Source organism: Bufo bufo, chromosome 4, assembly GCF_905171765.1.
Source record: "Bufo bufo chromosome 4, aBufBuf1.1, whole genome shotgun sequence".
In the NCBI taxonomy this organism is placed as follows: Eukaryota; Metazoa; Chordata; class Amphibia; order Anura; family Bufonidae; genus Bufo; species Bufo bufo.
Genome location: NC_053392.1, coordinates 495,100,063 through 495,124,293, shown reverse-complemented (window position 1 = coordinate 495,124,293; position 24,231 = coordinate 495,100,063). Strand labels below are relative to the sequence as shown.

The following is a 24,231-nucleotide window of genomic DNA, read 5'->3' as shown; positions in this document are numbered from 1 at the left end:
GAAAGCAATTGACCAAGGCATCTGGGGGGCGTAGGTGCCATTTTTTTACCTCAAATCTCTTCTCTACGTGTACGGCAACGGTCCTGGTTGGGTTAAAGGGGCTGCAACAGTCATGGGAACAAGCCATGTCCTTGTTTTGTGGAAACCGGTGGGAATGGGGGCAGTGAAGGTAGCGCAGCAGGAGGGACAGGTGTTTATTTTCCGATGGGGTACAGTTTAGGAGCATTGGTGTTGTCAGCTCCTAGGTCAGACAATCCCTTTAAGCCCATTCTGTCTTGCTCTTGAATGTATACTACTTCAACACTTACACAGTATTTAACTACCAGTCTTCTCTGTATTCATATTAAATGACCAGGTCAATTTAAAATAAAAAATACTATGTAAGAGATAATTCCTGTTGGAGTGTGTTATTCATGTAATATGCAGGCAGCAGCACTGTGCGCTTCTCTGACTACTCCATCAATAAGCGACTTCTGTCAGGACTCAGCCGCCATTACACCTAGCGGCGAGCAGAAAACACGGTCGCCATGGCAACATAAATTCCACTGGTAGAAAGCAGCCAGTAAGGGGGCGTGGCTCTGGCTTCCAGCCCTGCCCCTTGTGACTGCAGGCGCAAGGTTTACCACAGCGACATGCGCGTGTTCGATTCCAGAGAGCGGCTGATGGGCCACGCCCACTCGAGCGAGCCCGTCCTCCGCTCCCGGTTGGATGGACATTGAGTGTGTAGTGTCAGTCAGTGCGGGACAAAGGAGCCGCAGACATGTCGTCGTCCTCATCCTCCGAGCAGTACGAAGAGGGCGAATACGAGAGTCAGCCCAAGAGACTGAAAAGCTGTCAGGAGGACGGGGAGCTGGACTATACATCGGAGGAGCATGAGGAGTCCTATTCCGCTACAGAGAGCAGTGCTCGGGGCGCAGCCGGCCATGGGGTGAGGGATACATGTATTCCCCCGTCATGTACACATGTACTGTGTGTCCTGTACATGCATGCCTTGTATGTGCTGTGCTACATGCATGCCTTGTATGTGCTGTGCTACATGCATGCCTTGTATGTGCTGTGCTACATGCATGCCTTGTATGTGCTGTGCTACATGCATGCCTTGTATGTGCTGGGCTACATGCATGTCTTGTATGTGCTGGGCTACATGCATGTCTTGTATGTGCTGTGCTACATGCATGCCTTGTATGTGCTTTGCTACATGCATGCCTTGTATGTGCTGTGCTACATGCATGCCTTGTATGTGCTGTGCTACATGCATGCCTTGTATGTGCTGTGCTACATGCATGCCTTGTATGTGCTGTGCTACATGCATGCCTTGTATGTGCTGTGCTACATGCATGCCTTGTACGTGCTGTGCTACATGCATGTCTTGTACGTGCTGTGCTACATGCATGTATGTATGTGCTGGGCTGGGCAGTATGTGTATGTGTATGTGCATGTATGTGCTGGGCTACATGCATGTCTTGTACGTGCTGTGCTACATGCATGTCTTGTACGTGCTGTGCTACATGCATGCCTTGTACGTGCTGTGCTACATGCATGCCTTGTATGTGCTGGGCTACATGCATGCCTTGTATGTGCTGTGCTACATGCATGTCTTGTACGTGCTGTGCTACATGCATGTCTTGTACGTGCTGTGCTACATGCATGCCTTGTATGTGCTGGGCTACATGCATGCCTTGTATGTGCTGTGCTACATGCATGCCTTGTATGTGCTGTGCTACATGCATGCCTTGTATGTGCTGGGCTACATGCATGCCTTGTATGTGCTGGGCTACATGCATGCCTTGTATGTGCTGTGCTACATGCATGCCTTGTACGTGCTGTGCTACATGCATGCCTTGTACGTGCTGTGCTACATGCATGCCTTGTACGTGCTGTGCTACATGCATGCCTTGTACGTGCTGTGCTACATGCATGCCTTGTACGTGCTGGGCTACATGCATGCCTTGTATGTGCTGGGCTACATGCATGCCTTGTATGTGCTGGGCTACATGCATGCCTTGTATGTGCTGGGCTACATGCATGCCTTGTATGTGCTGGGCTACATGCATGCCTTGTATGTGCTGGGCTACATGCATGCCTTGTATGTGCTGGGCTACATGCATGCCTTGTATGTGCTGGGCTACATGCATGCCTTGTACGTGCTGGGCTACATGCATGCCTTGTACGTGCTGTGCTACATGCATGTCTTGTACGTGCTGTGCTACATGCATGTCTTGTACGTGCTGTGCTACATGCATGCCTTGTACGTGCTGGGCTACATGCATGTCTTGTACGTGCTGGGCTACATGCATGCCTTGTACGTGCTGGGCTACATGCATGCCTTGTACGTGCTGTGCTACATGCATGCCTTGTACGTGCTGTGCTACATGCATGCCTTGTACGTGCTGTGCTACATGCATGCCTTGTACGTGCTGTGCTACATGCATGCCTTGTACGTGCTGTGCTACATGCATGCCTTGTACGTGCTGTGCTACATGCATGCCTTGTACGTGCTACATGCATGCCTTGTACGTGCTACATGCATGCCTTGTACGTGCTGTGCTACATGCATGCCTTGTACGTGCTGTGCTACATGCATGCCTTGTACGTGCTGTGCTACATGCATGCCTTGTACGTGCTGTGCTACATGCATGCCTTGTACGTGCTCATCATTCATTGTCTGCACATCACACAGCCATGCGGTATTATGTATATAGACATGTATTGGGCTTTGTACTTTGTGATAGATATATATATATTATACCTGAGCTCCTGTATGCCCCGGTGGACTGTAAACTGTGTATAGGTGCCCGTAGCTGGCACATGATGGGTGCTACCCGCTATAGCTACATTGTAGAAGCATCAGAGTTCTAATCACAGGGAAGTAGGAATAATTCATTATTCGAGATGTATAGAAGCTGAACATGATCCCATGTATGGCTGCAGGCCGCTGTGTGTACAGACACGTGGTACGTGTGCAGTGCTTACCAATAATAGTCCCGGGTCCTGTGTGGCGGGTCTGTTTTGTGCTGTTAGGAACAGATTTCCAGTATTGTCTCAGTTTAGGTGACATACCCATCTGCGGTAGTTTAGGTGACATACCCATCTGCGGTAGTTTAGGTGACATACCCATCTGCGGTAGTTTAGGTGACATACCCATCTGCGGTAGTTTAGGTGACATACCCATCTGCGGTAGTTTAGGTGACATACCCATCTGCGGTAGTTTAGGTGACATACCCATCTGCGGTAGTTTAGGTGACATACCCATCTGCGGTAGTTTAGGTGACATACCCATCTGCGGTAGTTTAGGTGACATACCCATCTGCGGTAGTTTAGGTGACATACCCATCTGCGGTAGTTTACGTGACATACCCACTTGCACCCATCTGCGGTAGTTTAGGTGACATACCTATCTGCGGTAGTTTAGGTGACATACCCATCTGCGGTAGTTTAGGTGACATACCCATCTGCAGTAGTTTAGGTGACATACCCATCTACAGTAGTTTAGGTGACATACCCACCTGCACCCATCTGCGGTAGTTTAGGTGACATACCCATCTGCGGTAGTTTAGGTGACATAATTGCCAGGTACTTAACATGAAGTCCATGCTAGGATGGCCTCCAGAGTGACTGATCGCACCTGATGTGATCTCGCATTTGATTGCGCTACAGAATTATGCGTGCTTCTTTACATTTCAGTGTGATATCATTCAAGGGGCTAAACCTCAGTGTCACACTGCGTCCACGGTAAGACATGTATTGTAATGAATTAATTGCCATGTGCGGTTCATCGCAGTCTCATGACATTTCACGTATGAAGCCCTGGAGGAACACGTTACATGTGATCTAACACCGTGATATTAGGGGTTCCGTTCATTCCCCAACGCATGGGCAACATCCGTGTGGTTTCCGCAGACGGATTCAACTTGAATGGGTCCATGATCCGTCCGCACTACCAAAAAATAAAACAGGAGGCACGGAGAGAAACCCCTTGGGAGCGCTCGGAAAGTTCCGTGCCTCTGTTCTGCACCCGACCTTCCAGATTGCGGACCCATTCAAGTGAATGGCTCCGCATCCATGATGCAGTGCACAAATGGCTGGGGTCCGTATATCGCGGACCCGCTGTTTGCAGGTCGCAATACGGGCCCAGCCGGCACACGTACATGTGCATGAGGCCTAAGCGTCTACAGCGGCTCTCCAGAACGAGTGCTGGGGCTGGAGAGGTGGTCACGTGTCTTCATCAACATCTTTGTGTTATTAGGTTGATAAGCTTGGACTTCTTTCACACTAGTGATATTAATAATGGAAGTGTCAGATCCAGCACGTAACAGAACCTCACCCCCATTGACTTAGGGATTCCTTCATTTTATCAGCCCAAATAGTCCTTTTTTGATGGAATCTGCAAAGGAGGTCCTGAAAGAGATGTGAACATAGCCTAATGTATATACTATCCTCCAGCTCTATACGCTCTATGGACACATTAGGGGCGATTTAGCAAACTGGTTTAAAGGAATACTGGCTTAGTTGCCCATAGCAACCAATCTATGGGAAAGGAATGGGAAATATAAAGAAAGGAATTATACATTCCCATGAGACTGCAGTGTGTCCGGCCGCAGGGTTCCTGCACATGACCGTATTTTTCATCCATGTGCGAGCCACATTTTTTTCGGACACCACACTGCCCCTTTTTTTTTTTTTTTTTTATGGGGCCACGCACAGATCGTGTTTTCTGCGGATCTGTCTTTCCGGTTTGCCTATAGAACATGTCCTGTTCTTTTCCATATTGCGGATGAGAGTAGCCCTGTCTGTTAATGCAGAATCCACCCTGAAGGTATCTCTACTGGGGATCGAAATCCGGGCACGGCCAAGTGCATGAAGCCTAAGGCCTTTTTCACGCGAATGTAATTGAGGGCCCTGCTCACAAGAGCTTACAATCTATGAGGAGATAGGGGTGACACAGAAGGTAAAGGTGCTTGATTTGTACAATGGTCCGGCCATATTAACACAATAGGGGAGCAGATATATGGCTGCATGAGCCGTCACCAGCCGGTATCTGTAGAGCTTCTGAGTGCATGGTGTGTGGTAGATAGTGTTTAATGATGGATCAGGTTCAGAAGAATGATGGTGAAGAGGGGTGTTTATTTTTTTTTGAGCCCCTTAAACTGTGGATGTTGTAAATTTACCTACGGTACTTTCTTGGGGTAGGGCGCTCCAGAGAACTGGTACAGCTCAGGAGGAGTCTTGAAGATGGGAGTGAGAGGTTCGGATTAAGGTGGATGTTAGTTGTAAGGCCTCTTTCACACGGGTGTCCCGAATTTGCTCCGTATGGGTCGCGTGTGCATTGCGGGAAACCAGCGCAACTGCGTACGCAATTTCAGTCAGTTTTGACTGCGATTGCGTTGTTCAGCTTTTATCGCGCAGGCGCAATGTGTTTTGCATGCGCGTGATAAAAAACTGAACCCGGATTTCTTCACAGAAGTTCGGGTTTGGGTTCAGTATTCTGTAGATTTTATTATTTTCCCTTTATAACATGGTTATAAGGGAAAATAATAGCATTCTTAATACAGAATGCTTACAAAAATTTCGATTGAGGGGTTAAAAAATAAAAAAAATATTACTCACCTTATCCACTTGATTGCGCAGCCGGCATAGTCTTCTTTCTTCTTCTTTCAGGACCTGCAAAAGGACCTTTGATGACGTAATCGCGCTCACCATGTGGTGAGCGCGGTGACGTCAGCGCAGGTCCTGCTGAATGAAGATAGAAGATTACGTCATCAAAGGTCCTTTTGCAGGTCCTGAAAGAAGAAGAAAGAAGACATTTTACTAAGCAATCGACATTTTACTAAGCATTCTGTATTAGGAATGCTATTATTTTCCCTTATACAGTGGGGGAAATAATTATTTGACCCCTCACTGATTTTGTAAGTTTGTCCAATGACAAAGAAATGAAAAGTCTCAGAACAGTATCATTTCAATGGTAGGTTTATTGTAACAGTGGCAGATAGCACATCAAAAGGAAAATCGAAAAAATAACTTTAAATAAAAGATAGCAACTGATTTGCATTTCATTGAGTGAAATAAGTATTTGAACCCCTACCAACCATTAAGAGTTCTGGCTCCCACAGAGTGGTTAGACACTTCTACTCAATTAGTCACTCTCATTAAGGACACCTGTCTTAACTAGTCACCTGTATAAAAGACACCTGTCCACAGAATCAATCAATCAAGCAGACTCCAAACTCTCCAACATGGGAAAGACCAAAGAGCTGTCCAAGGATGTCAGAGACAAAATTGTAGACCTGCACAAGGCTGGAATGGGCTACAAAACCATTAGCAAGAAGCTGGGAGAGAAGGTGACAACTGTTGGTGCGATTGTTCGAAAATGGAAGGAGCACAAAATGACCATCAATCGACCTCGCTCTGGGGCTCCACGCAAGATCTCACCTCGTGGGGTGTCAATGGTTCTGAGAAAGGTGAAAAAGCATCCTAGAACTACACGGGAGGAGTTAGTTAATGACCTCAAATTAGCAGGGACCACAGTCACCAAGAAAACCATTGGAAACACATTACACCGCAATGGATTAAAATCCTGCAGGGCTCGCAAGGTCCCCCTGCTCAGGAAGGCACATGTGCAGGCCCGTCTGAAGTTTGCCAATGAACACCTGAATGATTCAGAGAGTGACTGGGAGAAGGTGCTGTGGTCTGATGAGACCAAAATAGAGCTCTCTGGCATTAACTCAACTCGCTGTGTTTGGAGGAAGAAAAATGCTGCCTATGACCCCCAAAACACCGTCCCCACCGTCAAGCATGGGGGTGGAAACATTTTGCTTTGGGGGTGTTTTTCTGCTAAGGGCACAGGACAACTTATTCGCATAAACGGGAAAATGGACGGAGCCATGTATCGTGAAATCCTGAGCGACAACCTCCTTCCCTCTGCCAGGAAACTGAAAATGGGTCGTGGATGGGTGTTCCAGCACGACAATGACCCAAAACATACAGCAAAGGCAACAAAGGAGTGGCTCAAGAAGAAGCACATTAAGGTCATGGAGTGGCCTAGTCAGTCTCCGGACCTTAATCCAATCGAAAACCTATGGAGGGAGCTCAAGCTCAGAGTTGCACAGAGACAGCCTCGAAACCTTAGGGATTTAGAGATGATCTGCAAAGAGGAGTGGACCAACATTCCTCCTAAAATGTGCGCAAACTTGGTCATCAATTACAAGAAACGTTTGACCTCTGTGCTTGCAAACAAGGGTTTTTCCACCAAGTATTAAGTCTTTTTTTGTTAGAGGGTTCAAATACTTATTTCACTCAATGAAATGCAAATCAGTTGCTATCTTTTATTTAAAGTTATTTTTTCGATTTTCCTTTTGATGTGCTATCTGCCACTGTTACAATAAACCTACCATTGAAATGATACTGTTCTGAGACTTTTCATTCCTTTGTCATTGGACAAACTTACAAAATCAGTGAGGGGTCAAATAATTATTTCCCCTACTGTAACCATGTTATAAGGGAAAATAATACAGTGAATTTACTTTAATGGGGTCTGGGTTTGCTCATCCCTATCATCTCCTAGCAACCATGCGTGAAAATCGCACTGCACTTGCTTGCGGATGCTTGCGATTTTCACACAGCCCCATTCATTTCTATGGGGCCTGCGTTGCGTGAAAAAACGCACAACATAGAACATGCTGAGATTTTCACGCAACGCACAATATGATGCGTGAAAATCACTGTTTATCTGCACAGCCCCATTGAAGTGAATGGGTCCGGATTCAGTGCGGGTGCAATGCATTCACCTCTCGCATTGCACCCGCACGGAAAACTCGTCCGTGTGAAAGGGGCCTAAGTCATTTGCAGAAAGTAAAGCACGAGTAGGGTGGTAGACAGAAATGAGGGAGGAGGTATAGGTGTGTGGGAAGGGGGGGGGGTCAGTGCAGCACCGTGGAGAGCTTTGTGGGTGAGAATGAGCTATTTAAATTGAACCCTGTACTGTATGGGCAACCAGTGTAATGACCGACACAGGGTGGAGGCATCGGAATAGAGGTTAGACAGATAGAGGAGTCTGGCTGCTGCGTTCTGGATAGATTGAAGAGGGGTAAGTCTGGTGAGGGGGATATCAATTAGTAATCACTTCCATTCTCCTTGTGATTACTGTATCAGGGCAACAATGAGAGTTTTTGTTGTTTCCACAGTAAGAAAAGGGTGGATTCTAGAGATGTTTTTGAGGTGAGATTCAGGCGGCATGAGCGGGCAAGCGATTGAATATAGGGGGCAAAGAAGTGTGATGATGGTGCCACACACTGAGATGGAGATATCAGGTTTAAGTAGTTTAGTTGATGGAGAGAACACAAGAGGTTCCGTTTTTGAATGATTCAGTTTTAGATAAAGGGAGGACATGATGGTAGAGACAGCGGACAGTCACTGGCGCTCTAAAGTACGGCAGGGGTGATGTCACGGGTTGAAGTATATAGTTGGCTGTCATCAGCATAGAGATGGTACTGAAAACCCAATCTGCTGATAGTCTGCCCAATAGGGGCTGTGTAGAGAGAAAAGAGCAGAGGACCTAGGACTGAACCCTGAGGAACTCCAACAGGAAGAGGAGGGGAAGTGGAACCATAAAATGATAGATTGAAAGGGCAGCCAGAGAGATAGGAAGAAAACCAAGAGAGGACAGTGTCTTTAAAGGGCTTCTGTCACCCCACTAAACTTTTTTTTTTTTTGTGTACTTATAATCCCTATCCTGCCATATTGCCATACATTATGTTATTAATAATTTTCGTTCAGTAGATTTAGCAAAAAACTTACTTTTATGATATGCTAATTACCTTTCTACGAGCAAGTAGGGCGTCTACTTGCTGGTAGCAGCCGCAGAAAACCGCCCCCTCCTTCTGTTGATTGACAGGGCCAGCCGCGATCTCCTCCGGTGGCCCTGTCAGCATTTCAAAAATCGCGCGCCTGTGTTGATTCGGCGCAGGCGCTCTGAGATAAGGAGGCTCGCCTCCTCAGCACTCCCTCAGTGCGCCTGCGCCGTGACGTCACCGAAAGAGAAGACGTCATCGGCGCAGGCGCACCGAGGGAGTGCTGAGGAGGCGAGCCTCCTTATCTCAGAGCGCCTGCGCCGAATCAACACAGGCGCGCGATTTTTGAAATGCTGACAGGGCCACCGGAGGAGGAGATCGCGGCTGGCCCTGTCAATCAACAGAAGGAGGGGGGCGGTTTTCTGCGGCTGCTACCAGCAAGTAGACGCCCTACTTGCTGGTAGAAAGGTAATTAGCATATCATAAAAGTAAGTTTTTTTGCTAAATCTACTGAACGAAAATTATTAATAACATAATGTATGGCAATATGGCAGGATAGGGATTATAAGTACACAAAAAAAAAAATATGAGTTTAGTGGGGTGACAGAAGCCCTTTAAATCTGATTTGTGCTCGGATCGACTATCAGAACAGCTGTGGCCTAAGCGTAGCAGTAGAGTAGTGGCGGAACTGCTGTAAAGGGTAGCCTAAAGGGGGCCGCCCCATGGGAAGGATGAAAAAAGGGGTAGGGTGGGAGGGGCACACGCTGTCGAGCCGGGAATCGTGGAGGAAGCCGCCAGGGGGGAAGGGCACGGAGGTGCCTTAAATAGTAAGAGCGGGAGCCTCCCCTCCCACAAATACGGCAACTACGTTGCCTACACTTGTGCTCGGATCGACTATCAGAACAGCTGTGGCCTAAGCGTAGCAGTAGAGTAGTGGCGGAACTGCTGTAAAGGGTAGCCTAAAGGGGCCAAAAGTACACGACACAGTAATGTGAACAAAATACTGTATTGACACATATTACAGTAACAAATTACGGAAAGCTAAAGACATCTCGCGTTTAGGGTTGGGGATGTAACGAGTGTAGCACAATGACTTCCAACGCCCTAACCTCTTTATAATGTGCCCCGGTACGTTGTTTTTAGAGGCGGCTGATGCTGCGCCTATCCTGAATGAATGGCCGGTGATGCTCAATGGATCCACGCCTACTCCTGGCAATAAGGCGCGGATGAACCTAAGGAAGGTCTGTATAGAGAGTGGGCTGGAGTCGTAAGCCAACAATGGGGAGTGAGGAGCGTCGGGTTTGATCAGCGCCAACCATTCATTAAACACTGCGACCGGGCACCATACATTGCCTGTGGGAAAATACTTAACCTTGGTGGGCTCGCCGGGTCTGGTCGTCTTGGTATGATAAAGTGTGAGCACATAGTGGGAGCCTGAGTGTTGTAAATGTTGTTTCTGTATGAAAGTATGGCGGGAAACGGGGCACGTAAATTCCCCGGGTCGTAGGAAGCCGTAGAAGCATAGATACAAGGCGGTCTTAACTAAGGCGCTAGTCCTAACTCCGAAGGGGTTGGTATCTAGGATGGCCGCTAAGGATTTAAACATGTCCCCAGAGAAGGGTCTCCTGGAAATTATGCTAACGGCTGCTGAATTCTGAATGCCCTTGAGGATTGTTTTAACAGGGTGAGCGGAGAATAGCGAGGGTCTATCTGGGTAGGAGATGTGCCAGTAGTGTTGTATACCGGCTAAGTATGACTTGATCGTGCCGTGTGCTAGTTTGAGGTCTGAGTGGCAAAAAGCTATAAATGCGAGTAAATATGTGATATCGTCCATGGCCAGCTGTGGACACTTAATCTGGAATCTGGAAAAATGGGACCACGCCGTCTTGTACGTCCTAGCCGTGTTCTCGGACAAGGACCTCTGCATGAGGAGCCTGGCAGTGGCCAGGTGCGTGTTCAAGGCATGACTAACAGGTTGTGCGATGGTGTAGGGGTTGGTACGGGGTCCGCCTCTGGTGAAATCTGAAAGAAAAATTGCAGTTTACCTCTAGATAGAGCATCTGCTGCCACGTTTACCTTGCCAGGAATATGTGCACATTCGAAATGAAACTGGTACTGTAGGGCCAACCAGATAAACTGTCTCATGAAAGCCATGATTTCACTGGAGTCTGACCTACCCTTATTGATCAGTGCTGCCAGACCTTCATTATCGGTCAGAATCAGCACTGTGCTCTTGCGCCAGTGAGCTCCCCACGCCTGTGCTGCAGCGACAATGGGGTAAATCTCGAACAACGAGGATGACTGAGAAAACCCAGGTATGGAAGCCACCTCAGGTGGCCAAGCGCTGGCCATCCAGTGGTTGCCGTAAATGGCAGCGAAGCCCAGAGCTGATGAAGCATCGGCGTGGAGAACGGGGGAGTGGCTGGACACTGAGGGAATAAACAATGAAATACCATTCCAGTTGGAAAGGAACCGGTCCCACATCACTAGATCGGCCAGAGCTTGTTGATCTAGCCTCACCTGGCTATCTTGGTCGGAGGCTGATGGAAGAAGGCTAAGGAGTCTGGAGATGAAAGTCCTGCCCTGCGGGATGATCCTCATGGCATAATTGAGCATGCCGAGCATGCTTTGGAGCTCCGCTCTGGAACAAATGCCTGCGCAAGCTAACTTATGGATTTTATCTCTGATTCTATGTAGTTTGTCCGGAGGCAAACTAGCTTGCAACGAAACGGTGTCTAGTTGGATACCTAAAAAGGTCAAACTGGTGTGGGGGCCCTCAAGCTTATGATTTGCTACTGGAACGCTGAGTTTGCTGAACACTTCGGTCAAAACACCTAGATCACCTGGAGGCCGTGCCGGAGGTTCGATCAGCAGAAAGTCGTCTAGATAGTGGATGACGTGATGGGCACTGAAGGTGTGCTCCAGGATCCAGTGTAGACTACTGGCAAACTGATCGAACAGCCAGGGGCTTGATTTTGAGCCGAAAGTGAGACAGTTAGCGAAATAATACAGCCCGTCCCACTTGACGCCATGCCACTGCCATAGTTGGGGATGAATGGGCAGCAGTTTAAAAGCGTCGGTGATATCTGCTTTTGACAGCCACGTGTGCTGCCCCAAAGACAGTATGACCTGAATTGCCTCGTCTATGGACGCATATTTCATGCCAAACTCCTCGGAGGGAATAAGAGCATTAAGGCTAGGCACGTTAGAAGAATGTGGAGCTGACAGGTCGTAAATCAGGCGTTTTTTATTGGAGAATTTGCCAACAACCATGCCTATCGGACTAATTCTCCAGCGTTCGAAAGGGGGCTGGCGCATGGGGCCTATCAGGTAGCCCTTTGCCACCTCTGCTTGAATGAGGCCACTGACCGCCTCGGGGTTCCTGACGGCAGACAGCAAATTCCTACATTCGTACGTGGTCTGTGGTAGGGATATCTGGCCTGTGTGGAAACCTACGGAAAAACCGTTAAGGAGGAACCTCACCCACTGTTGGTCAGGATGATCGGCCAGGAATGTGGCTAGCGTGTCAACATGGACCCTGCCTAGTCACGCCGGGTGAAGGCTTTTCTGAGGGCACGCTGTCTTGGGGTGGGCCCTGAAACAGTTGGTGCATAAATGCAGCAACCGGCATTGGCTGTAGAAGCACCCTGTGTGATTGAAGTTGTTGCAAATTTGCGATTTGCCTAGGTACTTGATGGGCCTGCCTAATTTATCGACCCCTGTGGCGGATTTGGGCATGACGCTATCGGGTGCCTGCCTAGTCTGGGAGCTGCCTGACGGAGGATTGCTGGAGACGCACCACTCTGCGGTGTGGGAGTGTGAACTGCAGGTGGAACAAGCGGGGGCTCTCAAGCCAGCAAAATGGCGGCAAAAAAGCTCGGTGTCCGTCACTGCCCAGTCGACGGTGTGCTGGAACTGTGTGAGCAAGGCTGCTGCCCTTGCAGAAAAAGACCTATGATACTCGTAGAAGGCCGTGCCCCCGTATTTGTGGCCTAGGTCTACTACTTTGTAGAGGTATAGGTCAAATTCTTCACGGCGACTGGGCGACACGGAACAGATGACGTCCCGGAATAGGCTAAACGCCAGCACAAACTCAGTAATACTGAGTTTGCGGTTTAGCCGGATGTCCCGTGACTTGAGGATGACAGACACCTCCCCGCAGGCGATGGTCTTGTTGTCGGGTACCTCGTGTGTAGCGATAAGCAGACAGGCTAAATTGACATCCTTACCGTCTAGAATATCCTGCCTAACGTTGGCCGGAATGAAATGCGATGGTGCGACATTAGGGAAGTTGGGGGGGGGGGGTCGCCGCAGACGTGGAGGGGACTGATGGAGACGTGAGTGTAGGGGCGCCAGCGCTGGAGGTGGAAGCCCTGTTTTGAATCTCCTCTAGTCTGGTTTGGAAGCCGGACATGGAGGACGCCATGTTATTAATTGCCGCGTGTAACTGGGTGATGGAAGTCTGAATGGTGTTGGGCGTAAGCAACTCTTGACTGGAGCCTGGTTCGGACTGTAGCAAACGAAAAAGTTCAGCCTTTCTAGCAGATGCAGGGAAGGGAATTCCTCTGCGTAAGAGTTCCGTAGTTATCCTGGATATGGTCCAAGACCTTAAGGAGGGGGTCATGCCTCTTTCTGACTGTACGTCCTCGCTGGCTAGGGAAGACGCAGATGCAGTCGGAACTTGGTTGTGTGGCAGCTCCATCTGGAATACATGAAATGCGTGACACGATGGCTAGCTAAACGTGACGATTGCCTGTACCATGCACCCTGGTGAACTAGTTAGGGAAGAAAGACTAACCGTGCAAGCTGTGCCTGAGGAAATAACGCACCACACTCGTGTACCTTAACACCCCCTGCCACCTTGTGTACCCCAGGACGGGGCATGTACAGCCATGACTGCTGATGTCCGAGGGGGCCCGCGACTGCGTGTGAGTGGGTAATGGGGGATGCGTGTGAGACAGGAGACCTGTACGCTTGAGCGGAAAGCCTTACCAAGCTGCGACTAACTGGCGCCTGTAGCCGTGACAGGGCTTGCGTTGTCTCTGAAGACGTGACAGAGTTGCGTATGCCTGAGGTCGTGTCAGGACTTAGACTGAGTCTGAGGACGTGACAGACTTGACGCGTGTGCCTGAAGACGTGACAGGACTTGACCGAGTCTGAAGACGTGACAGACTTGACGCTTTGCCTGAGGACGTGACAGGTCTTACGTTGAGTCTGCAGACGTGACAGAACTGGCAAATGCTGAAACGTGACGGAATTGGCGTGAGAGTCTGAGCACGTGTCAGAAGTGGGGCGGCTGAGATATGCCGTGACTATCAACTGGGTCTGAGGACGTGACAGACCTGCCGAGGCTGAACGTGCCGGGACTGCTTGTGGGTCTGAGAACGTGACAGACCTACCGTGGCTGAACGTGCCGGGACTGCGTGTGCATCTGAGGACGTGGGGAGACCCCCCTTATATTTCTACCAAAATTAAAAATTATAATAATTTTTTTTTTTTTTTTCTTTTTTTTAATTTTTTTAGCTGTACATGAACCCCTGGTGAGGAGAGAGCGAGGAAGAGAGGAGAGAGAAAGGGGGGAGAGCAAACAAAATAAATTCCCTTTACCGAATCCTGATGAACGAAGTATGTGCCTACTAGACTGTGAACGAAACAAAGCATCAGGACAGCTTTGGAAATTTAAGCCTGACCTAACTATGTTACTGAAATCTACCTGCACCAGGGTTTGTAGGAGTTCGATACTCTGACCGTACGAGCCCTTGAAGCCTGAGATGACACCTATTAAGGGATAAAAAGCATCAATGATATAGACAGTACTGACTACAGCATGCCCGTAATCGGACGTCTTGACAAGTATGTGCGCCCGTGCGCTGCTGCAGCGCGGGGTGCGCGGAACCAGCAGCTGAATAACGACATATGCCCGGCGTGAGTATGCTTTGAATTACATACTGTCCGGACTGCGATATCAAGAACGAAACGGGTGGCAACACAGAAGCTGCGGTGCGCCGGACAGATGAGATACGGAATGTGGCGATATGGTGCCGTACGTGCCATGTGTACATGGTGTCTGACCCCCGACTGTGCACGCGTGATTGAAGGGACCGGGTACCCTGTGACTGCGTGGGTACTGTAACTCAGGGGGTATGAAATCCGGCAGCGCGCAGAGAGCCATCACGGGATCGACGCCTGCGGCCGGAGTTAGAGAAGTGGTGGGCGAGTGAAGACGGCAATAGTGAAAGCCGACAGCATACTCCGGCGGTCCGGGACGTGTACTAGACAAGTGGTACCGCCGCTAGGAGGAAGCTGTCGGCTGCATGCGCCCGGTACCATAGCTGCCTGGCGAGGAGTGGTGCGGCTGCCGAACCGACCGCCTGGACGTGGGGCGGGAAGCCAGGGGCATGCGCCCGTTACCTGTGCCTGGATGGCTGCTGGCCAGGTGCGGCTGAAGGTGCTGAGATGAGCGCTGCTGTAGGTGGGGAGGGGAGCGATGGTACACGCTGGACGGCGGCCGTGGGACGCGATCCCCCACGTGACCCGGAAGTGACGCGCACGCTGTTGAGCCGGGAATCGTGGAGGAGCGGTGTAAGAAGCCGCCTTGAACCGTCCGCCGCCTGAACGTGGGGCGGGAAGCCAGGGGCATGCGCCCGTTACCTGTGCCTGGATGGCTGCTGGCCAGGTGCGGCTGAAGGAGCGGAGATGAGCGCTGCAGTAGGTGGGGAGATGGACACTGGACGGCGGCCGTCGGACGCGATCCACCACGTGATCCGGAAGTGACGCACACGCTGTCGAGCCGGGAATCGTGGAGGAAGCCGCCAGGGGGGAAGGGCACGGAGGTGCCTTAAATAGTAAGAGCGGGAGCCTCCCCTCCCACAAATACGGCAACTACGTTGCCTACACATAGTAAAACATTCTGAGTAGGAGACGGTGGTCTACAGTAACAAATGCTGCAGACAGATGCAGAAGAATTGGTAGAGAGTATTCACCGTTGCATTTGGCTGTCAGGAGGTCACTTTGAGGGCAGTTTCTGTAAGTTTGTAGAGTGCAGAAACCAGATTGTAATGGATCAAGGAGAGAGTTAACAGAGAGCAGATGAGGTGAGAGTTGAGCAGATGCTCCAGGAGTTTAGAGATGAAGGTGAGATGGGAGACTGGGCTGTAGTTAGTAGTGCAGGACAGGTCAAGAAAAGTTTTTTTCAATAATGGGGTTATGACAGAATGTTTTAAAGAGGAGGACAAGGTTCCAGAAGAGAGAGATTTTAGTTAAGTGAGTAGTGACAACTGGGGACAGAGAATAGAGGAGTTGTAGTTGTGAGGTAATAGTCAGTAGTGCATGTGTTAGGGCGAGAAGAAGAGAGGAGCCTGGAGACTTCTTCTATGAGTGGGTCGAATGTAAAGAGTAAGGGTACTCTCACACTAGCGTTATTCTTTTCCGGCTTTGAGTTCCGTCCTAGGGGCTCTATACCGGAAAAGAACTGATCAGTTTTATCCTAATGCATTCTGAATGGAGAGCAATCCGTTCAGGATGCATCAGGATGTCTTCAGTTCAGTCTTTTTGACTTTTCAGGACGGAGATAATACCTCAGCATGCTGCGGTTTTACCTCCGTCCAAAATTCCGGAATACATGCATTTTTTCCCATTGAAATGCATTAATGCTGGATCCGGCCCCGACTGTTCTGGCAAAACGGATTTGTTTTTGCGGTCTGTGCATGTTCAGACCACAAAAAATTTGAAAAATAAATAAATGCCGGATCCGTTTTTCCGGATGACAAATGCCATCAGTTTGCATACGTTTTGACGGATCCGGCAGGCAGTCCTCTGCCGCAAGTGTGAAAGTACCCTAAACCAGGGGAGATACAGAGAGGAAGTGGATTGATGACATGTCTGGGAGCGAATTTCTCTTGTTCTTCATTTTCTCTTTGAAGTAGATGGCCAGACCTTCAGTTCGGGGGTCTTTCATGGGTACCTGCACTTTTCGACTAAGAAGGGAATGAAAAGTGTCAAATAGGTTTTTTGGATTATTGGATAGCGAGGAGATCAGGGTCGTGAAATAGGTCTGTTTGGCAAGGTGGAGGGCAGAGATGTAAGTTGTCAGCATAAATTTGTGTGAGTAATTCTGAGGACAGGAAGTGTGGAAATTAGGCAGCAAAGTGATCCAGGAACGCCTAAGGAGTTTCTTAGGACTAATTCTTTAAAGTTTACTAATGCTGATGCCATGACAAAACTACATGTTCTGAAATACTATAAAGACCCCAAACGGGACTAGAGTTTGAGGTACCTTTACATAAAGTGTTGTGCAAACCACGCACAACACTAGATAATAGCGAAGTTTGTCCCAGCCGGGGGAGTCACCAGGCTTCTGCGCTTGTTAGCTGGAGGCCTCAGACGAGGTTCTGAGATGCTGGCTACTGCCTGATGAAGGTGGCAGCCTGCCACTAAAACACGTAGCTAGCCTCTATTTTATTTTTTATTGTATTTTTTAATAAATACTTTTTAATGAAGTAAGCAGTGCAGCGCGCTTTTGTTTTTTACATCCGCTTCTTGCTGAGCGTGTCTTTTTTTTTAAAAAAAAAACCTTGTGTGCTAACACATGGAGGGGTGTTGCTCTGATGACAGTAGTGGGGTGTCACTACCTGTCCATGTTAATATGTCTTTATAAGGTTTTCTAGATGGAATAATACTGTGGGTGCGGGCTTTCACTCTGTGTCCATGGACACTTGCCAGTTACAGGCACAATCAGAGCAGGATACTTCAGCCGTGTATCATTTGCCAGGAACAGTGTCACATCATATTAAAAATCTGTCATCGTCTTTGCTATTTACAGAAACATGCCCAGAGCTGGGTCATCCGTATTTGTCATGGTGCAATTTCCATGTGTCCTGTAGACTTGCTTGGAGTAGGCTACACAATTCTCGGCCACTGCTCCATACATCACCCATTAGTTGCTCACCCTATAAGAGCAGTGAGGATCCCAACAGTCTGATTTTTCACCCCTGAATAAGTGATAAATGTTATTTAGGGAAAAGGCTCTTAAACCACACAAATTTTGGCCTTCATGTGACGGCCCCATTTTTCAAATCTGACGACACTTAGGTGGTAATTTTGGAGCTTTTTTGTCCTATCCATGTGATTCTGAGATAGGTGTTTTGTGGCACATTATACATCATGTTGGTGGAAATGTTTTGCATTTATGTATGAAAAATAATTATGAATTTTCAAAAATGTAATTTAGCTCCTTGTAAGACAGTCATAATATGCAAATTAAATGCAAGTTAATAAAAAACATTTGCTGTATGTCTACTTTTAGTTGGCATTATGTCTTACACTTTTTTTTATTTTTAGGCCTTTAGAAAGGTTAAAGGTTTAACAGCTATTTTCCAAATTTTTGGTTGAGGTCTGAAGGGACTTTAATATGACTGTATATTACAAAACCCCCCACAAAAATTCCTCACACTGTAAGAACTACACTCATCAAAGTATTCAGAACCACATTTAGGAAGTGTCTTACCCCTTTAGGCTCTTCAGAGGAATTAAGCAAAATGGAGGTGAAATTTTAAAAGTCTTATTTTCTTTGCAGTGTTTAAATTCTAGTAAATTTTTTTCTGTAACACGGAAGATATAACAGAGAAACAAAATTCTATATTTATTACCCTTATTCTGGCTCTTGCTAATTGATTCAAAAATGAAGGAGCACCTCTTGAATTTCAAACCTTCTTTTTGCTAGGGTGATTTTCAGACCGTTTTGTAGAGGTCTTGAGGTAACAAAACATAAGAAACCATCCTCAAAAGATCTCATTTTGGAAACTACACCCCTCAAGTAATTCATATACGGGGTGTAGTGGCCATTTAGACCCCACAGGTTTTTCATAGAATTCATTAACATTGGGTGTAAAAATGAAAAATATTTTTTCCATTAGTAGGTTGCTTTCACCCTAAAAGTTTCATTTTCAAAACGGGCAAAAAGAGGAAAAAGTACCCTGTTATTTGTTACGTAGTTTCTCTCAGGTAAGGTAATACCCCATGTCTGGTCAGAAACTACTGACGCAGGGTTCAGGCTTAAAAAAAAATCAGCCAGCCTTCTGACCTGTTTGTAGATACTGTGGTCAGCTACTTTCACACTTGCGGCAGAGTGATCCGGCAAAACGTATGCCAACTGATGACATTAGTAAGACTGTTCAGGATCCTGATCAGTTTTAAAAATACCTGATCAGTCAGAAAAATGCATTGAAATGCTGCATCCGTCTTTCCAGTGTCACCAGGCAAAAGGGATCCGGCATTTATTTTTTTCACCTTTTTTTCGGTCTGCGCATGAGGGCATTGAGCCCTTTTGACGGAACTCGGTGCCGGAAAAGAAAAAACACTAGTGTGAAAGTACCCTTACTCTGCTGTCAGGCCGCTGGTCATAACCTTTTGTTTGGGGACATGGCAAGTCTCAGAAGGGAAGGAGTGCCGTTTGAAGCATGGATTTTGTTGAAATTACCTGATTATTTTTTTTGTTTCCTGAAATGTATGAGGGCTATTTTTGTGGAACAAGTTGTAATTTCCATTGTTGCCATTTTAGGGTACATATGATTTTTATTCCATTTTCTGGGAGGCAAGGTGGCCAAATAATAGCAGTTCTATCAATGTTTTTTTTTTTATGGGGCCCACCATACAGGGTAAATTATATGATAACTTTATTCTGTAGGTTGATGCAATTATGACCATACCAAATTAATATTCTAACACCCATAATTTCTCTGTTGATGCATTTTTGGCGAGTGCTTGTTTTTTTCCAGGATGAGCTGTTATTTTTACTGATACCATTTTAGTGGTACCTTCAACTTTTTGATTGCTTTTTATACCATTTTTGGGAAGTGTTTTGATCAAAACCAGCAATTGTTTTTTTTATTTTAATTTTTTTATTCTTTTTACAATGCAGAATAAGTAATGTGATCCTTTTTTAAATCGGGTTGTTATTTGTAGTATATTTTATCTTTTCATATTTGTTCCCTTAATAAAGGACTGGGTAATATTTTTCAAACTCAAAATTTTAACTTTCAATTTTTTTGCAAATATTTAGTTTTTTACTTTTCTAACTTTTTGATAACGGGTTGTCCTGCTTTGGCAACCTTTCTGGCTACCACACCACCACCAACAGAGGGAAGCATACTGATCTGTTCCCCAGGGTGGGTTCTGGCTCTTTCAGTCCACCGCTTTGGTCTTGGTGCTCCGGTAACAGCTTATCAATTTCCAGAGTGGACAGGGTTCATGTGTGCTGCTGCAGCCAATGAGTGGCCGTAGTGGTGACGTGTCTCCCAAGCAGGGTGGATAAAAATCACAGATTAAAAAAAAAATAATAATAATTTGATTTTTTTTTATTTAAATCTGATTTTTTTTTTATATAAAATGCTTTTTGAGGAAAATATATTACCATCCAAAGGTTATTCCATCATGAAATAAAGATTCGTTTTTTTAATTATGTAGAATAAGGCTGTACGTGGACTCCCATATTGTTGAATGGATTAGGCAGTGGCTGAGGGACAGACAACAGAGGGTTGTAGTCAATGGAGTATATTCAGACCATGGTCTTGTTACCAGTGGGGTACCTCAGGGATCTGTTCTGGGACCCATATTGTTTAATATCTTTATCAGCGAAATTGCAGAAGGCCTCGATGGTAAGGTGTGTCTTTTTTTCTGATGACACAAAGATTTGTAACAGGGTTGATGTTCCTGGAGGGATACACCAAATGGAAAAGGATTTAGGAAAACTAGAGGAATGGTCAAAAATCTGGCGACTAAAATTTAATGTTGATAAGTGCAAGATAATGCACCTGGGGCGTAAAAACCCAAGAGCAGAATATAAAATCAGTGATACAGTCCTAACCTCAGTATCTGAGGAAAGGGATTTAGGGGTCGTTATTTCAGAAGACTTAAAGGTAGGAAGACAATGTAATAGGGCAGCAGGAAATGCTAGCAGAAGGCTTGGGTGTATAGGGAGAGGCATTACCAGTAGAAAGAGGGAGGTGCTCATGCCGCTCTACAGAGCACTAGTGAGACCTCATTTGGAGTATCGTGCTCAGTACTGGAGACCATATCTCCAGAAGGATATTGATACTTTGGAGAGAATTCAGAGAAGAGCTACTAAACTGGTACATGGATTGCAGGACAAAACTTACCAGGAAAGATTAAAGGACCTTAACCTGTATAGCTTGGAAGAAAGACGAGACAGAGGGGATATGATAGAAACTTTTAAATACATAAAGGGAATCAACAAGGTAAAAAAGGAGAGAATATTTAAAAGAAGAAAAACTGCTACAAGAGGACATAGTTTTAAATTAGAGGGGCAAAGGTCTAAAAGTAATATCAGGAAGTATTACTTTACTGAGAGAGTAGTGGATGCATGGAATAGCCTTCCTGCATAAGTGGTAGCTGCAAATACAGTGAAGGAGTTTAAGCATGCATGGGATAGGCATAAGGCCATCCTTCATATAAGATAGGGCCATAGTATTTAGTATATTGGGCAGACTAGATGGGCCGAATGGTTCTTATCTGCCGACACATTCTATGTTTCTATATGTGTAATTTTTTTGGTAAATAAATTCCATTAATCTATTCACAATGTCATGCTCTTCCAGAGTTTTTTGTAAGATTATTGGGCAGTTTCTCTGCCTACAAGATATTATCACAGATGCTTGGTTTACTTTTGCAGTTCTCAAAACTGAATTTGACTCAGCAGAGATCACATGCCTCTTCTTCACAGCAAAAATGTTATAACATGAACAGAGTTGAGAAAAATACCTTAATCCTAACTTCTACAAACCTATGAATGCAGAATCAACCTAATCAAACTAATATGAAAAGTTGTTTAAATCTTCATCTACTTGCATATTATAAGTTATACCAGCAAGAATTAGTCTTTATGTAGAAAACTATGATTTAAATCAAGCCTTACTGACTAGTGATTTAAATCGTGATTTAAATCATTTTGATTTAAGTCAAATCCACCCTGCTCCCAAGCAGGCAATGACTCAATGACGTGCCACTTGGGGGACACATCACTGCTGCGGCTAGTCATTAGCTGCTGTGGTAGACATGACCCCTGTCCACTCCAGAAGATGGCAAGTAGGAACTGGAATGCCAAGACAGCAGCTGTGGATTGAAGGAGCAGGAATCCAGAGGTGGGGAGCAGGTAAGTATGCGTCCCTCTGCAGGTCTGGTGTGGGGGAGGGACAGCCAGACAGGCTGCCAAAGCTAGACAACCCCTTTGAGTCCCATTAGGGTTCTTGAGCTTCCAATGTATTTTACCTGTCAGTATTAGGCCTCTTGCACACAAACGTATTTTTTTCCGTGTCGGTTCTGGCTTTTTTTGCGGACCGTATGCGGAACGTTTCACTTTAATGGGTCCTCAAAAAAAAACTGAAGTTACTCCGTGTGCATTCCATTTCCGTATGTCCTTATTTCCGTTCTGCAAAAAAATAGAACATGTCCTATTATTTTCCACATTACGGACAAGGATAGGACTGTTCTATTAGGGGCCAGCTGTTCCGTTCTGCAAAATACGGAATGCACACGGATGTCATCGGTCGTGTGCAAGAGGCCTTAGGTTCACTGTTTGCCGGCCTCTGACGGAGCTTAATAGGCTTTGTATTTGGCAAACCCTGAAGGCCTTTGTTAGGCTGGTTTCACACTAGTGGTATACTCTTCCAGAAGGCTGATTCGGCAGAGGAACAGCCCACCGGAAGACATCATATCTGATCCCTCCAGAGCCCATTGACTATAATAGGACTCGGCAGGGATTTGGCTTGTCTCCGGCAGTAGTGCTGGGATTTTGCCAGACAAAAATATCTATGCGGCTGAATCCTGGGGCAAATAATGGAAACAGGCCGGATCCCCACCAAGTCCTTTTACAGTCAATGGGGCCTGGCAGTGCCCTGACCTTGTCCGGCTATGCTGGATACAATGTCTTCAACAGGCTGTTTCTCTGCAGCCTGACGGAAAAATGTACTGCTAGTGTGAAACTAGCCTTCGGCCTCCAGTTGCCATGGCCACCATAGGCCTCCTGCCGCTCCATGCAAACCCCATGGGATTTACAGAAACAGAAACTGAGACCATTAATGACAATAGTAATTACGGTATAGGAGTTATCTTTGTGTCTGCGGTAATAAAAATATCACATACAGGTCAGGTGGCTAACTTCAAGTAGCCATGTGGCCTGGAACCTTCAGTAATATTTCAGTAGGTCTGTGTCTCAAAGATCACCCATCTCGGCTGAACTGGTAATGCAAAAAATTATTTTTCTTTTTTTGCTGTATCTAGTTGTTTTTATTCAGGCTACAGAAGTTGTTGGCTTGTTGCACAACATTTCCCTTTGGGTGTGCCAAGCAGCTTGGGTGTGTTCCCAGTTACATTCAGAGCTCTGCATAAGGCTGGGATTTGGCAGAGGTGACATGATATAGCAGGGATCAGCAGCCTTCGGCACTCCAGCTGTTGTGAAACTACAATTCCCAGCATGCTCCATTCATTTCTATGTGAGTTTTTAGAAGAGCAGAGCAAGTATGCATGATGGGAGTTGTAGTTTCACAACAGCTGGAGTGCCGGAGGTTGCCTACCCCTGTGATATAGGCTTCAGTGATTTTATGGAGAGAAACATGGACAATTAAGATATAGATAGATATATATATATATATATTTTTTTTTTTTTACTGCGTTTAACTTTTTAGGTCATTTTGGCTTGAATAGTTTTGGCTGTTTGCATCTTATGAGGAAAGAAGCTAGTGTCTTATAAGCTATTACTGTACTGAAACAGGACAAGAAAAGGTAGGATGCTGCAGAGTAGTAAGAATAATGACAGGCAGGAAATGGTGAAATACAAACCCCAAGCAATCAATATTTGAAAGTCCTGTCTTCCTAGCACCACAGCTCTTGTCCCCACCGCTTCTGGTACTTGCTGGACCAGTAGTGACATGTCCCATCTGTGGTCACTTGACCGCTGCAGCCAGTCACTGGCCCACTGTAAATATATGTCTAGGTCCCTAACCCTACCCCATATCATATTCATGAGCTGGACTTTTAACTGGCAGCCCTGTCTTTTGTGTTCTTACGGTAAATACACAGTGTTTAATGCTGGGTCTGATCGTCTTGTGGTCATGTGACTGGGGTCCTAGTAGTAGGGGGCTGACGCTGGGCTTCGTTAGACCCAGCACAGTGGAGCCCCAGTAACAGTAGAAGTGCCGGAGTATAGTGTGAAAAAAAGTCCAGCGTCGATCGTTTCTGACCTTTTGAGGGACAGGCCAAAAAATAGCAAAATAAAAGTAAAAAGAAATAGAAAAATACACAAAATAATTAACTCGCCCCACGAGACATTCCCATGCTAAATGTTGTTGTTCTAGTAGCCAAGACTTGATTACTTTAAACTGGTAATGTAAGATATAAATGTATAGTAGACCATGACAAACTCAAATCTATT

At 46.5% G+C, this 24,231-nt stretch overlaps 1 protein-coding gene across 1 annotated transcript in view; it reads left to right on the top strand.

Annotated features, from left to right (window-relative positions):
- Positions 1-677: 677 nt before the first annotated feature.
- HNRNPLL (heterogeneous nuclear ribonucleoprotein L like) overlaps positions 678-24,231 on the top strand; it is a 102,690-nt gene continuing 79,136 nt past the window's right edge. Inside the window, exon 1 of the mRNA XM_040429578.1 lies at positions 678-928. Coding sequence (XP_040285512.1) covers positions 761-928 — 168 coding nt within the window. The 5' untranslated portion in view covers positions 678-760. The remainder of the gene's footprint in view (positions 929-24,231) is intronic.